Genomic DNA, 15,031 nt, shown 5'->3' with positions numbered 1-15,031 from the left:
TCAATCAAATACCTCTTTTGGAACCGAAAGTACACAATCAGGCAGCAGCAGAGACAAAACCCAAAAAAAACCCTTCACCCCCCCTACTCCAAAAACCACAAATACGTATATTACTGTGTTAAACTACTAAAAAGTAAGGTTGTAGAGTGGTAGTCAGTTAGTCTGTATCAGCAAAAAGACCGAAGAGTACTTGTGGCACCTTAGAGACTAACATTTATTTAAGCATAAATAAATTTGTTAGTCTCTAAGGTGCCACAAGTACTCCTCGTTCTTTTTGCTAAAAACCCGGAAAGTTTAAAAAAGATTTGACAAGGTAAGAAAACTGTTTTGTGCTTGTTTCATTTAAGTTAAGATGGTTAAAAGCAGCATTTTTCTTCTTCATAGTAAAGTTTCAAAGTTTTATTAAGTCAATGTTCAGTTGTAAAAAGTTTTGAAATAACCATAATGTTTTGTTCAGAGTTATGAACATTTCAGAGTTATGAACAACCTCATTTCCTAGGTGTTTGTAACGCTGAGGTTCTACTGTATAATCTGTTGGTATTTAGAAAAAAGGTATAATTTCCAATCCAATTGGTCATCTCTTAACACAATAAACACTTACAGGATATATCTATATTTCACACAATAACCAAACAATTTAATAAAATTTTAAAAAAATGTGAAAAATGTCTTTTGTCATTGATCCTCATTTATTAGGAGATTAAATAAATGGGAGTCAAATGTGCAAATTTTTAAACTAAAAAGACTAGAGATGAAGGAAGACAATTTATGATAGATATTAAGAAACTATTCTGTAAAAGAACAAAGAAAAAAATTAGATATTACAATTTAAACACACTGCTGGAGATAAATGCTGGAATTTCTTTGCTTTCAAAACAGGGTGATTCGATTTTCTGGGCACAAAGTCAAGAGTTTTGTGGATCCACCCCCAAGCATCATGCATGTACTTTCTCACAAGCATTACATTTATATTCAGAGCCTTTTCCCCCCCCTTTTTAATATAGAGTGAGAAGATCTATGAGAGAGATCGTTTCTTTACCTTTTCTCATATTATGAACTACAAATTTAGTCAAATTATAAACGAGTTAAAAATATTTTCAGATACTACACTACTCTTGAATCCCATGCCAACTTTTTGGGTTTTAAATATCACTTTTTAAAAACCAGAGAAGTGTCTGTGATTCACTTATTGCTGTGAGTGAAGCCAAGACAAAAGGGGACAATGGATTGACTGCTCAAGGGGAAAAAACGGTTACCTATCTTTCGTAACTGTTGTTCTTTGAGATGTGTTACTCATGTCCATTCTATCTTAGGTATGTGCAGGCTCACGTGCACTGTCGTCAGAGATTTTTGCCTTAGCGGTATCCGTAGTGTTGGCTATGACAGTCTCTTGAGTGCTGCGCTTATGAGTTGATATATTAGGCGCCGCTGACTCTATGCCCTCTCAGTTCCTTCTTGCCAGCAAGTCCAATAGAGGGGCAGGAAGGTGGGTAACTGAATGGACATGAGCAACAGATCTCGAAGCACAGTTACAAAAGGTAGGTAACTTTTTTCTTCTCTGAGTGCTTGCTCATGTCTATTCCATTCTAGGTGACACTCAGGCAGTATCCATGGAAGTGGGCTCGGAGTTCATGGCTGTGTGGCTTGTAGCACTGCTTTGCCAAAGCCAGCATCATCTCAAGCTTGCTGAGTAAGTACATAATGAGACATGAACGTGTGGACATATGACCAGGTAGCTGCTCTTGGAGCGGCACCTGTGCCGGAAGGCCACTGATGACACTTATGCTCTAGTCCAGTGTGCCATCATGATTGCCGGTGGAAGCACTTTCATCAGTTCATAGCAGTAGTGGATACAGGCCATGATCCAGGATGAAATCCTCTTATCAGGCACTGGTTAACCTTTCATCCTGTCTGCCACCACAACAAACAGCTGCATTGACTTGTGAAATGGCTTTGTCCTATCAATGTAGAAGGCCAATGCTCTCTTGACGTCCAGGGCATGTAACCTGCATTCCTCTGCTGATTTATGAGGCTTCAGGAAGAAGATAGGTAAGTATATGTCCTGGTCAGTATGAAACTGGGAAGCTACCGTGGACAGGAACGCTGGGTGTGGTCACAGCTGGACCTTAACCTTGTAGAATACTGTAGCAGTTCTGAACTAAAAGCCCTGATCTCAGACACCCTTCAGGCAGATGTTTTGGCAACCAGGAATGAAACCTTCCAGGAGAGAAGGAGAGCAGAAAGCCAGAGGCTTGAAAGGAGGCCCCATGAGCCACAACAGCATAAGATTCAAGTCCCAGGGAGGGACAGGATCCTGGACATGAAGGTAGAGACGCTCCAGACCTTTCAAAAACAGGGCTGTCATGTCATGAGCGAAGACTGACCTGCCTTGGAACAGAGGTGGAAGGCCAAAATAACATCCAGGCAGATCCTGATCTATGACAGGGACAATCCGTGGAGTTTGAGGTGCAGAAGATAATCCAGGATCACCTGCAGCAGGAGCACCTTCAAAATGAATGCTTATAGCCTACAGGGTGCTTTGCCAGACTGAGTTGCACGGGTGAGCGGGAGGAGGAAGGGTGGCAACAACTAAAGCTTATGTCTCTATCTTGTATCCTTGCAGACCTGTCAAGGCTGCCAAGGCCTTGGTGGTCACAGCCAGAACTGTTTCCTCACCAATTGCAGCATATGCAGACCCAGAAAGCAAGGGGTCACCCGAAGTGTCCTTTAGGCTAATCAGCCTTGCATCAGTCTGCCCCACAAAAGAGACCATTCCCATCAAACAGGAGATCTTGAATTGAGGCCTGCATTTCCTGGGACAGGCCAACGGACTGAAGCCAGGAGCTGCACCTCACGACCACCGCCATTGCAACCACCCTCGCCACCAAGTCGTCCGTGTCCCATGCCATTTTGGAGGGAACACCTCGCTGCTGCAGTACCCTCCTCCACCAGGGTACCAAACTCCTGGACCAAGTCCTGGGGCAAGGACTCAAACTTCAGAGGGAGTTCCATAAGTTGAAGTATCTGCCCAACAGAGCCCGGTGGTTTGCCACCAGGAACTGAAGGCTAGCCATTGAATAAATCTTCCTCCCAAAAAGGTCCAGCCTCTTTGCCTGTTCATTTTTGGGGGTCGAACTGGTGTGCCCCGGTTGGCCTTCTCATTGGCTGCAGAGGCGACCAGCAAGCCTGGAGGCGAGTGAGTATACAAGTACTCAAACCCCTTGGCTGAGATGAAGTATTTTCTCTCAGCCCTCTTGGAGGTGGGAGGGATGGATGATGGGGATTGCCAGAGAGCTTTGGCTATTTTTAAGAGTCCATCATCCACGAGTAGTGCAACATTGACAAGGATAGACACCAAGAGCACACTGAACACAGACCATCTCCTCTATCTCCAGGCCCAAGTTCTTGGCCACCCGTCAAAGCAGGGCCTGGTACTCCTTGAAGTTATCTTGGGGGTTAGCATGCAAGGGCCCCGCCATCATCTTGTCCAGGGATGAGGATGACGACTGGACCACTGGGGGAGTCCCCAGGGCATCATTCTCCGCAAGGGAAAAGGGTTTTGCGGTGGGCACTCACTCTTCTACCCCGACCTTTGAGTGCACTTTGTGCACTGAGTCTGGTGCCAGTGGTGCCGTCAGCTGTTACTCTGAGGCGTCAGAGAGGGCACTGGCATCACAGGCATGCCCCACGTACTCCAGTCGGGCCACTGTGCTGGCCAATGGCCATGTTGCAAAGCTGACATCACAGAAGTTGACACAGCCTTGGGTGCCCAGTCATGCTGGTGATGCCTCAATGAGGGGCTGGATTCCCTCTCCGTGCTGGAGGAATCCTCTTCCCAAGACCACGGTGGTGCTGTCGATGCCTGCATCTGGCAACTAACCATTGCCACTAGAGACCAGCATTTTAAATAGGACCAGTACAGGGTGGTGGGACTGGTATCGCAACGAAGACTGTTCCCACAGTGCGGGGGATGGGGATCCATGCCGATAAGACGACCGGCAGGAGGGCGAATGGTGCTGGTGATACAATGACCAGCACCTCCCCCCAAGACGATCTGCAGCACAGAGACAGAGAGCGTTGTCTCGGCTCTGGGGATGTGCTCACTTGCCCTTTGCGGGGGTCTAGATGGCTTTCTAGATGGTCAGTGAGCCTTTGCCACTTCCAGTGACACACGCGGCCTCTGCTCTGGAGGAGCCTGGGTTCCCTACCACTCCCAAGAGTGCGGCCCCCTTGGGGTGACAGGTCCATGCGGCTCCAGTGTTGGCTGGCAGCCTAAACTGGGTCCTTTGCCCGATACCCCATGGACTTTCTTGGACTTCTTTTTGGGCACTGGCAACAGAGAGTGATGCCAGGCAGAGCCTGGAGCTGGGGGTGCACTACGCACCAAGGCTGAAGTACTGGGGGGGGGGGGGTAAGAGTCTAGCTGGGAAGGCTCGGAAGCCAGATAGAAAGCAGACTCCACGAGGAGGGCCTTCAAATGGATGATGTGCTCTTTCTGCGTCCTGGGTCAAAAGTTTTTACAGATGTGATGCTTGTCCCTCATATGTGATTCCCTCAAGCACTTCAGGCTATGGGGGTCACTAACAGGCATAGGCCATTTACAGTCCAAGCAGGGCTTAAAACCTGGAGACTGGGGCATGCACGCCTGGGGAGAAGTCCCTGCTGGGGCTCTAACTTCTAACTACACTACTTAATCACTACTCAAACACTAGCTACAGTAACTCCTCACTTAACGTCATCCCATTGCTGATCAATTAGAGAACATGCTCGTTTAAAGTTGGGCAATGCTCCCTTATCACATTGTTTGGCAGCCGCCTGCTTTGTCCACTGCTTGCAGAAAGAGTAACCTGTTGGAGCTAGCGGGTGGGGGCTTGGAACCAGGGTGGACTGGCAGCCCCCCGTTAAGTTCCCTGTGCAGCAGCTCTCCAGCAGGCTATCAATTGCCTGGCAGTTTGGCTGTTCCTCCCCCCACTGCCATGTGCTGCTGTTCCTGGCCTCTGCCTTGGAGCTGCTCCTGGGAGCCTCCTGCTTGCTGTGAGGGGGAGAGGGAAGGAAGAAGAGGTGCTAATGTCAGGGTGTCCCCCTCCCCATTCCTTTACCCCAACTCCACAGAGCTGGGGGGACAGGACGGGACACGACCGGGCTCAAGAAGGAGGTAGCTTGCTGGCAGCAGTTGCTGTCTCATTTGCTGAACAGTGTATTCAGAGTGGGGTCAGTGTACTTAAGGGGGCAATGCACCTCTCTCTCTGCCATGCTGTCTCCCCTCCCTCCATTTTGTGCTGCCTTGTAGAGTGTGAGGCTATATTAACGTGTTATCCTTGAGGGCTCAGCTGAGTGCTAGTTCATCATTTAGCAGTAAGGCATTCCCTTGGAATATCCCACCCTCTGACTCCACCATCTCAAACAGGCTTCACAATCATCATTGCTGTGTACAGTATTAAATTGTTTGTTTAAAACTATATTGTATATATACACATTATATATATATATATATACACACATACACACATATATATACACATATACATACACACACACACACGTGTGTATGGGGGGGGTCTGGCCAAAAAATTTCCCTGGAGCCTAAGCCCCCCCCCCCCCCCCCTTACATGAATTCTTATGGGGAAACTGGATTCGCTTAACATTGTTTTGCTTAAAGTAGCATTTTCCAGGATAATAACTACTTTAAGCAAGGAGTTACTGTACTAGAAATAAACTATTTACAAGGCCCTAAGGCTTGAAGACAATAACAACGAAACCGCTAGCCCTTGCTAGGTGCGGAAAAGGTGCTCCTAACCACCACAGGCAGTAAGATGGAACTGAGAGGGTGTAGGGTTGGCGGCACTTCATATACCAATGCATGAGCGCAGCACTTAAGAGTGCCACAGCCTCTATGGATACCGCTATAACAAAAACCTCAGACGACCGCACGTATGGGTGCGTGCATACCTAGAATGGAATTGACATGAGCAATCACTCGAAGAACTGAATTGCTAACAAACCAAATGCTGAGAAACGTACAAAAATTGGGGGGGAAAAGAAAATTCTCTCTCCTGTTCTTCAATGAGAATAATCTTGGTCATTAAGAGATAACAGTAGTTTAAAAAAAATTCAGATATGAGCGATTAAGTAGACCATATCCTTTTAGAAAGGGAAATGTTTATCTGTTGATTTAGTTTGATATAACATGCATAAATAAATTTAATAGATTGGTATAAAAAATGTGAGGTAGCTGTTTTGTTTAAAGCTTTACAGTAACCAAAGCAAAAGCTAGAATCAAAAGCTACATTTAACCTGATGGATGTATTTGTTAGGACTGAGGTGTTGTACCAAACTGTAAATACTGACTATGACACAGCAAAAATCAATTTTCTCATTTACATTATGTAAAATCTTTATATATTGAATAATTATTTTTATAAGACTGATACAGGAAATAACCTTCCTAACTTTACGTGGTTCATAGCAAAGCACTCGATTTCCCCTTAGCTATTTATGCTATTAGACCACTGCTTTAATTTTACAAGTCCTAATATTAAAAATGTCTGAAAATATTTTTATTCTACTACAAGAAATGTAAGTTACATCACAAAAGCTAGATGGGGCAGTAGTAACAATAATGCTATACGTACACTTTGATATTTCTTATTGTAGGGATTTTTCCATACAGAAAACCATTTAAATTCGTAATAAAAATTTCATATACGAGACTCTATTCAATTGATGGGCATTGGTTAAAAAACTTTTGAAGACCTACTTCATTAGGAAGGCCCACAATCAGAGTGAAACACTGATAAAATTATATTTTTATGTTGTTTTAGAAAACATCTTCCTCTGGCAAGGATCAATGCCAGTGACTTTTACAGCTTCTCTACTAGGACAAAACCTGTTTTGGTTTGGCTTGGTTTTTTGGATGGGGAAGGGGGTGAGAGGAAGAGAAAGTTACTCACCTTGCAGTAACTGAGGTTCTTCGAGATGTGTGTCCCTGTGGGTGCTCCACTCTAGGTGACGGTGCATCCTGGCGCTGTCCATCGGAGATTTTCGGTAGCAGTGCCTGGTTGGGGCGCACGCACCCAGATGGTATCTCCCGTCTAGTTGGAATCTTCCTGAGTGCGTGCGCCCCACACCCTCCTCAGTTCCTTCTCTACCATGGAGAGTAATCTTAGTACTCCAAAGTAGAGGGGAGGAGGGCGGGGAGTGGAGCACCCACAGGGACACACATCTCGAAGAACCTCAGTTACTGCAAGGTGAGTAACTTTCTCTTCTTCTTCGAGTGCTGTCCCTGTGGGTGCTCCACTCTAGGTGAATGTATAGCAGTACCCACTACGGTTGGTGGGACTTTGGAGATACGGCAGGGAGTAATGAAGATAGTACTGTATGACCTACTATTGTGTCTGCCGTGGTGTTTTGCGTTAGAGCACAGTGTTTTGCAAACATGTGTTCAGATGACCAAGTAGCCGCTTTGCAGATATCAGGAATGGGAACATTGTGTAAGAAGGCAATGGATGCCGACATGGCTCTAGTGGAATGAGTTCTAACGCCTTCAGGCGGTTGAAGATTCATCGCACGGTAACAGGATCTGATGCAGTCAGAGATCCACTTGGACAGACGTTGTTTAGAGATAGCCATACCGTTCGATTTTTTTTTTTCCGGTAATGGAAACAAAGAGTCGCGGAGACTTGCAAAATGGTTTAGTCCTGTCTAAATAAAAGGCAATTGCTCGCCTGACATCGAGAGTATGTAGGGTTGCCTCTTGTGGAGTCTTGTGAGGTTCGGGATAGAAAGTAGGTAAGTATATAGGTTGGTTGAGGTGGAAGGTAGATACCACTTTAGGAAGAAATTTAGGATGTGGTCTCAAAGTGACTTTGTCTTTGGAGAAGATTGTGTAGGGAGAGTGGGCCATCAGGGCACTCATTTCACCTACTCTCCTTGCCGATGTTATGGCAACTAAGAAAGCCACCTTCATGGATATATGGAGATGAGAGGAGGTAGCCAAGGGCTTGAATGGAGGCTTCATGAGAGCGTGTAGAACGAGGTTAAGATTCCATGAAGCAGCTATTGGGTGAATTTCAGGGTAGAGGTTTTGCAGGCCTGTGAGAAATCGTTTTAGGGTTGGGTGAGTAAAGAGTGAATAACCTGCTAAGAGGTCATGGAAGGTGGTAAGTGCCACCAGGTGCACTTTGGTGGAGCTGAGCGAATGTCCGTCTTGTTTTAGTTCCAAGAGGTAGCCTAGAATGATAGGGAGGGTTACCATATTGGGCGCTAAGTGCTTACGTAAGCACCAGAGGGCGAAATTCTTCCACTTCTGCGGGTAGGTTTTATGAGTGGAGTCTATCCTACTGTGCAGGAAGACATATCGGACTTGCTCAGTGTCGCAATCCGTTGCACAGTTATGGCTATGTATGGCCACTTGTCGGTCCACAGCCATCTTGAACCTGTTCAAAGGACAAGACAGTCTCCATGTTGGACCAAGTTCTTGTTAAAGGGCAGAGATGCTATCCTGCCCAGCAACACTGGTTGTGTATGCATTCCTTTTTTTTTTTACTGGGTCATCTAAGGGTCGGGCTAGTGCCGTGTGCAGAGACCTGATCCTGCCCAGCAACTTGTGATGTCATGTGCAACATTTTGGTGCTGTGTGCATTTTTCCCGCTCTTTTTGGGCCCGGTTATCTAAGGGTCAAACTTGTTTACTCAACTACCCCAGTGTGCCGTGTGCAAATCCTGCTGGCGTGGGGTGGCAACAGCTCGTAACCTGGAGGAAGGGGGAACCAGGGAGCCAATCAGAGACCGACACAAGGGAGTGAGACCTTTCAATAAAACTAGGTTTCCTCCCAGAAAATCTTGTCTTGACCATCGTCTTCTTTGGTGGAGTATCCGCGTGTTAGCTGAGCGTCTGATCAACCTTTCAGCCAGGGTCTCTTCCCGGTATAGAGCTCTCGTGTCGTGTCGTTTAACTTCATCTTGTGGATTTATCTTTTGGATCTATTTTTTGGTTTTTGGATTTTTCGCTTTGGACTTGGTCCCGGTCGGCTCATCAGGCTCCTGGTGTCTGTTCTGCTGGTCAGCTGCTCCTGGAGTGCGGTATTTGTCTTTTAATTTCTGGCAGTTACTCTAGTTAGCCTCTCATTTTCCCTTTCCCAAATTGGTACCAGCCCCAAACAATTGCACATTTGCACACTTGTACATTTGCACATTCGCCTAGCTAGCTTGTTTAATTGTTATAATTGTTATTGAATTGTTAATTGCAAACTGTTTATGTGAATGAATCACTGCTCTGTCTGTGTCCAGTGTGTGTGTGTTTAAACTTGGGAGCTGTCTCTACTTAGAGAGTAGCTGACCAAGGGGGTCCAGTCCCCGCGGTCTGAGTGAGTGGAATCTGCCCAGCTGCAGCCGCACCACACTCCGGATTTATCCTCTGTGTGAACGCAAGGGTGGCTGAGGCAGTGGCCCGTGGGTCTCTTTTCTGTGTTGCACCGGGCATCGCCCTGACGAACCCAATTCCTACCTTGAGAGATTGGTGTGCCTGTCTATTTGGTGGTGTGGCGAGCAGTATACAGTACATTGTTATTGGTTTGAATTTGCTTGCATTGTTTATCTGAGTCCCAGCTGGAAACTGCCTCCTCCCCCGGCCCAAGGTGTAAAGAAATCCCTAAATAAACGCAGCCACTTGGCTTTTCAGTGTTACCCTGGTCCTGCCTGTCTTTTCCTCACTCAATACCAAGCTTGAACGAACCCCCAGCTAATTCAGACACTCAGAACAGGCTAGTTCATGGGTTTGGAACCATGAAGGAACCACGCTGTGAGGTGGAGCTTGAGGAGCTCAGGGTAAAGAGCCAGTCTATTGTTCTGGAAAAGGAGATCTGGCCTGTTGGGGAGAGCCTGTGGGTGACGGGAGGACATGCAGAGTAGGTAGGGATACCACGTCTGTCTCAGTCAAGCCGGGGCAATAAGTATGACCCGGTCCCTATGGTCCACAATCTTCCAAAGAACCCCGTGTAGCAGAGGGATTGGTGGAAGGCGTACAGGAGAGAGGTGTTCCGCGGGATGAGGAATGCGTCTCCTGGGGATGGAGTTCTGAGTCCCACTCTGGAGCAAAACTGGGGACATTTTCAGTTCTGGGTTGTGACAGAGAGGTCTACTGACGGGGTGCCCCAGAGGGAGAAGAGCTGTTGAAGTATTGTGGGGTGCAGTTCCTATTCGTGTTCCGTCGAGAAGTGCCTGCCGAGTGTGTCGGCAGTAGTGTTGTGGCAGTCTGGCAGGTAGGAAGCGGTGGTCTGTATTTAATGTTATATACACCAATTCCATAGACGGATGGTTTCCATGCAAACAGAATGTGAGCGTGCTCCCCCTTGTCTGTTGATGTAGTAATACATGCTATGTTGTCTGTTAAGACTCGCAGGTATTTGTTCTTTATGAGGGGAAGAAAATGAAAGCACGCTCATCTCACAGCTCTGAACAATAAGAGATTTATGTGTAGGTGCGACTCTGATGCAGACCACTAGCTTTGTGCCCTGTGTCCCTCTAAATGCGCTCCGCAACCAATTAGGGAAGCGTTCGTGGTGAGCACGAGTGCTGGGGATCAGTTCTGGAAGGAAACCTTAGTGCAGAGGTTCTCTGGTCTTGTCCACCACTGTAGGGAAGCTAGAAAGTTGGGAGGCGGATTTAACAGCATCCCTAAGGTGTGTCCGTTGGGTTTGAAATTGGAATTGAGCCAGCCCTGAAGACATCTCGTGTGCAGCCTGGCGTACTGGAGTATGAAGGTAGTGGCTGCCATATGACCAAGGAGCTGTAGGCAGAGTCTTGCCTGTGTCCTTGGATGAATAGAGAGCGTGTGTTTGAGCTGCGTGATAGTGGGGAATCTGTGATATGGGAGCAAGGCTCTGCTCTGGATTGAGTTGAGATGAGGTCCGAAGAACTCAATCTGTTGTGTAGGTGTCAGGGTGGATTTTTGGGCATTTATTTGGAGGCCTAGGCTGTGAAAGAGGGCGATAGTGAAAGAGTAGCTTGGAGTGTCTCGCCATAGGAGTTGCCCTTGATGAGGCAATTGTCCAGGTAGGGGAACTGCGTGACCCCATGTTTGTGGAGGTGAGCCACGAGTACAGCTAGAATTTAGGTAAAAAACTCCTGGCGCTGTGGAGAGGCCGAAAGGAAGAACTCCATATTGGAGATGGTCGTGACCGATTGTGAAGCTTAGAAAGCGTCTGTGAGCTGGATGAATTGATATATGAAAAGAGACGTACTGTGGGTTGAGGGCTGAAAACCAGTCCCCTTGATCTAGTGCAGGAATTAATGTGCCCAGTGTGACCATTTTGAATTTTTGTATCCTCGCGAATTTGTTCAGTTGGCGTAAGTCTAGTATAGGCCTCCAGCCCCCAGTCCTTTTCTGGGTCAGGAAGTAATGGGAGTAGAAATCTTTCCCTGGATGTAGCATTGGCACAGGCTCCACTGCACCTAGCTGTAAAAGATAAGCAACTTCTGCGCGAAGCAGGTGCTCATGAGAGGGGTCCCTGAAGAGGGACGGGGAAGGGGAGGAGGATAGGATATGAATGGGCTAGAGTAACCGGACTGAACTATCTCGGGGACTCAGCGGTCCTGTGTAATTTGCTCACAGGCATGTTGGAAACTCTGGAGGCGGTGGCGAAATGGGCAAATAGGCTGTGGAATCAAGGAGTGGTCGCACAGACCCTGAACCAACCTTTTAAAATTGTTTATTCCCAGATGGATGGGAAGTGGTTGCTTGAGCTTGATCTTGTCTGCGCTTAGGGGGTCTAGCGCGATTCCTATTTATGTGGTAAGGTTTGCGTTGATATCGTTGACCCCTGGGAAGAGATGGGTGAATGCCCAGGGTGCGCAGTGTCGCTCTAGAATCTTTCATCGTATGAAGTAGTTCATCAGGTGTGGTTTTGTATTTTTTTTTTTTTTTTTTTTTTAAAGAAAACAGTTTATGTTTATCAAAGGGGAGGTCCTCCACTTTGTTCTGCAGGTCTTTAGGGATGCCAGATGCAGAAAGCCATGAAGATCTGCGCATAATCACAGCCGGTGCAGTTGTACGGCTGCTGTGTCTGTCGTGTCTACAGAGGCTTGTAGGGCTGTTCTGGAAATCAATTGGCGCTCGCTCAGAATTGATTTAAAGCCCGGTGTCCTGTCCTCTGGAATGTAAGAGGCGAATTCAAAAGTTTATTGTAGTCATCAAAGTCATGCCTGGCAAGGAGCGCAAGGTAGTTTGCGATCCAGAATTGTAGAGTGGAGGATGTGTGAACCTTGCGACACAATACGTCAAGGTGTTTACGGTCCATGTCTTGCGGGGTGGACTGATATTGTGGCTGTTTCGTTCTTTGTGCGACTGCATTGATAATGAAAGAGTTCAGTTGTAAAAAAAAAAAAATAGGAAGTCAGCGTCCTTAGCAGGAACATAGTATCTATGTTCGGCTTTTCTGCAGGTTGGTAATAAGGAAGCTGGAGTTTGCAGAGAGCGTCAGCTGGTTCCAAGAGTGCCTCATTTATAGGGAGCGAAGTAGGGAAACTGAGGCTGGAGGCTGCGGACCTTAGCCTGAGGTGGAAAAAGGCTCCAGTGGGGGAGGAGATGGAGGTGTGGCGAACTCTGCTTGCCGTTGTAGATCAGGTTCGCGCTCAGTGAAGGTAGCCAGTTCAGGTGGTGGGACTGCGCTGCCATGTTAAGAAGCAAAAGTGAAAGTGTGAGCGGTGCAGTGGGTCGGTTGGAGGTGCCCTGCAGGGGGTCTGTTGTTGGTGCAGGGGCGGAAGGCAGGCTCGGTGCCGACGTCCTACCTGGCACCGGGGCAGAGCACGCGGTCGGAGCCGCGGCTTTTTTTTTTTTTTCCTCCTTCCCTTCTTCCGCCCAGAGGCTTGCGGTGCCGACGTCCTTGTCGGCACCGTGGCAGAACATGCAGCCGGCTCCGCGGCTTTTTTTTTTTTTTTTTTTACTGAGGCTTGCGGTGCCGACATCCTTGTCGGCACCGGGGAGAGCGCATAGCCGGCTCCGCGGCTATTTTTAGTCCTCAGGCTTGCGGTGCCGACGTCCTTGTCGGCACCGGGGCAGCGCGCGCAGCCGGCGTCGCAGCTATTTTTTGCCCTAAGGCTTGCGGTGCCGACGTCCTTGTCGGCACCGGGACAGAGCGCGCAGCCGGCTCCGCGGCTGTTTTTACGCTGAGGCGCTTGGTGCCGCGGAATCCTTCTGTGTTCGCCTCTACGGTCTGTGGGAGCCGTTGTTGAGGCGTGATCCGGGGCTGAGGCGCCTAGCTTGGGCGCTGTCAGCACAGAGGGTAGGGATCTCCCAGGAGACCCCTTACCCTTGTTAGAGTCTCTCCTATGAGACTGCTCTGCTTCTTGCCTCCGCTCCAGGGAGGGTGAAGCAACGCTCCCCACCGGTTTCGATCTGGCTGGGGAGGATGTGGGAGTGGGTTTAACTTTCCCCATCTCCGAAAGCGGCTGCGGGGATTTCTCCATGAGAAGCATTTTAAGCCGCAGGTCCCTGTCGTGCCGAGCCCCCGACTCGAGGCTCATACAGTAGAGGCACTTTGCGGGGATGTAGGCTTCCGCGAGGTACTTCACACAATGTGAGTGCCCATCCAACCTTGGTATGGAGTCGTGCCAGAAAACACACCTCTTGAATCCTGAAGCCCCTGGCATTGTAAATTAGAAATGGCAGGGGAGAGTGTCTCAGTGAGAGACAGGTCTGAAGTGATTTTTTTTTTTTTTTAAACTAAGTAACTAACTATGTAATTATACTAAAGGAAGGGAAACAACTGGGAAGTAATTAATAATTATTTCTATGTTCTTTGTTACTGTTTCCTATAGATACCAGGGAAGAGAAGGCAGCACTGCTCCGAGTCCCATCTTCAGCCGAGGACGGTTGAGAAGAAACTGAGGAGGGTGTGGGGCGCACGCACTCAGGAAGATTCCAACTAGACGGGAGATACCATCTGGGTGCGTGTGCCCCAACCAGGCACTGCTACCAAAAATCTCCGATCGACAGCGCCGGGACGCACTGTCACCTAGAGTGGAGCACCCACAGGGACAGCACTCGAAGAAGAAAATAATGATCTCTGAAGCTACAAAAATGGGGAAGGGCTTGGTGGGTAAGTGAAACTACTTTCAATTATTTTTTAAAATTGGCTGGAATTCCAAATTACACAGCCTTCCTTTCTTTAAGCTTGTATGTAGGCTACAAGATTTTAATAAAATTACAATGAAACTAAACAGATAAAAACCAACATTATTTGTTGTCAAAACTGACCATACCTTTTCATGAAATGCTGTAATTAACCATAGATCTACATCAATGCTGGTGCCTCGTTTCTCTGCACCAATGAATTGTAAGATATTTTCATGCTTCATTCCAGGCAAGCTGTAAATTTCATACTCATTTTGCCATGACTGTTTGTCCTTAATCAAGCACAGATATTAGGTTAGTACATTTACTATTTTCTGTTGGGAAAAAAAACAACTCTCTTCTAAGTCACAAGTTTGCTGCTGTAATTCATTGTGAAAAGTTAACTGACCTTCTATAGTAACAGATTAAAATCTGTTTTGACCTGGTATAAATTTGAATCAATGGAAAGAAAGGCACATTTCAAAATATTAATATTGACAGACTAGATAGGTTATTATAAATTACAAGTATGTGTCTGAAATTTAGGTAAGTAATTTAAAATCTGTACTACATATTTCAGGCAAAAAAGAAAAATTCATAAAATTATAGGATAAATCTTTATGTACCTAATTTAAGTTACAAGGAAACTATATTTGGTAGTCTCCCATGGAAATGTGTCTATTGTAACAGTACTATGCAGGTGGGCACCAACGTGAATCTCCATAGATACCACACACTGGAATAGCAGAGAAGCTTAAGGTCAGGTCTGGGGCACTGTCAGCTGACTGACAGGTTTGCATATTGCCCACCAAATCTAATGCTTGGCTCTTGATAACACTAGCAACATTAACCACTCTGACGCTGAAGATCATTGCTCAAAAATTATGTTCACTAGAAGTTTTAATATTATATAATTTTAAAA

General features: G+C 46.9%; 1 protein-coding gene across 2 annotated transcripts in view; it reads right to left on the bottom strand.

The window, feature by feature from the left end:
* Positions 1-15,031, bottom strand: part of ACVR2A (activin A receptor type 2A) — a 121,537-nt gene that overhangs the window by 23,448 nt on the left and 83,058 nt on the right. For both annotated transcript variants that reach the window (XM_045032127.1, XM_045032126.1), the window contains exon 6: positions 14,259-14,402. In XM_045032127.1, coding sequence (XP_044888062.1) covers positions 14,259-14,402 — 144 coding nt within the window. The remainder of the gene's footprint in view (positions 1-14,258; positions 14,403-15,031) is intronic.

Source organism: Mauremys mutica, chromosome 10 (assembly GCF_020497125.1).
Source record: "Mauremys mutica isolate MM-2020 ecotype Southern chromosome 10, ASM2049712v1, whole genome shotgun sequence".
Lineage (NCBI taxonomy): Eukaryota > Metazoa > Chordata > Testudines > Geoemydidae > Mauremys > Mauremys mutica.
Note: the sequence above shows the minus strand (reverse complement) of the source record. Positions and strands in the feature narration are given on the sequence as shown.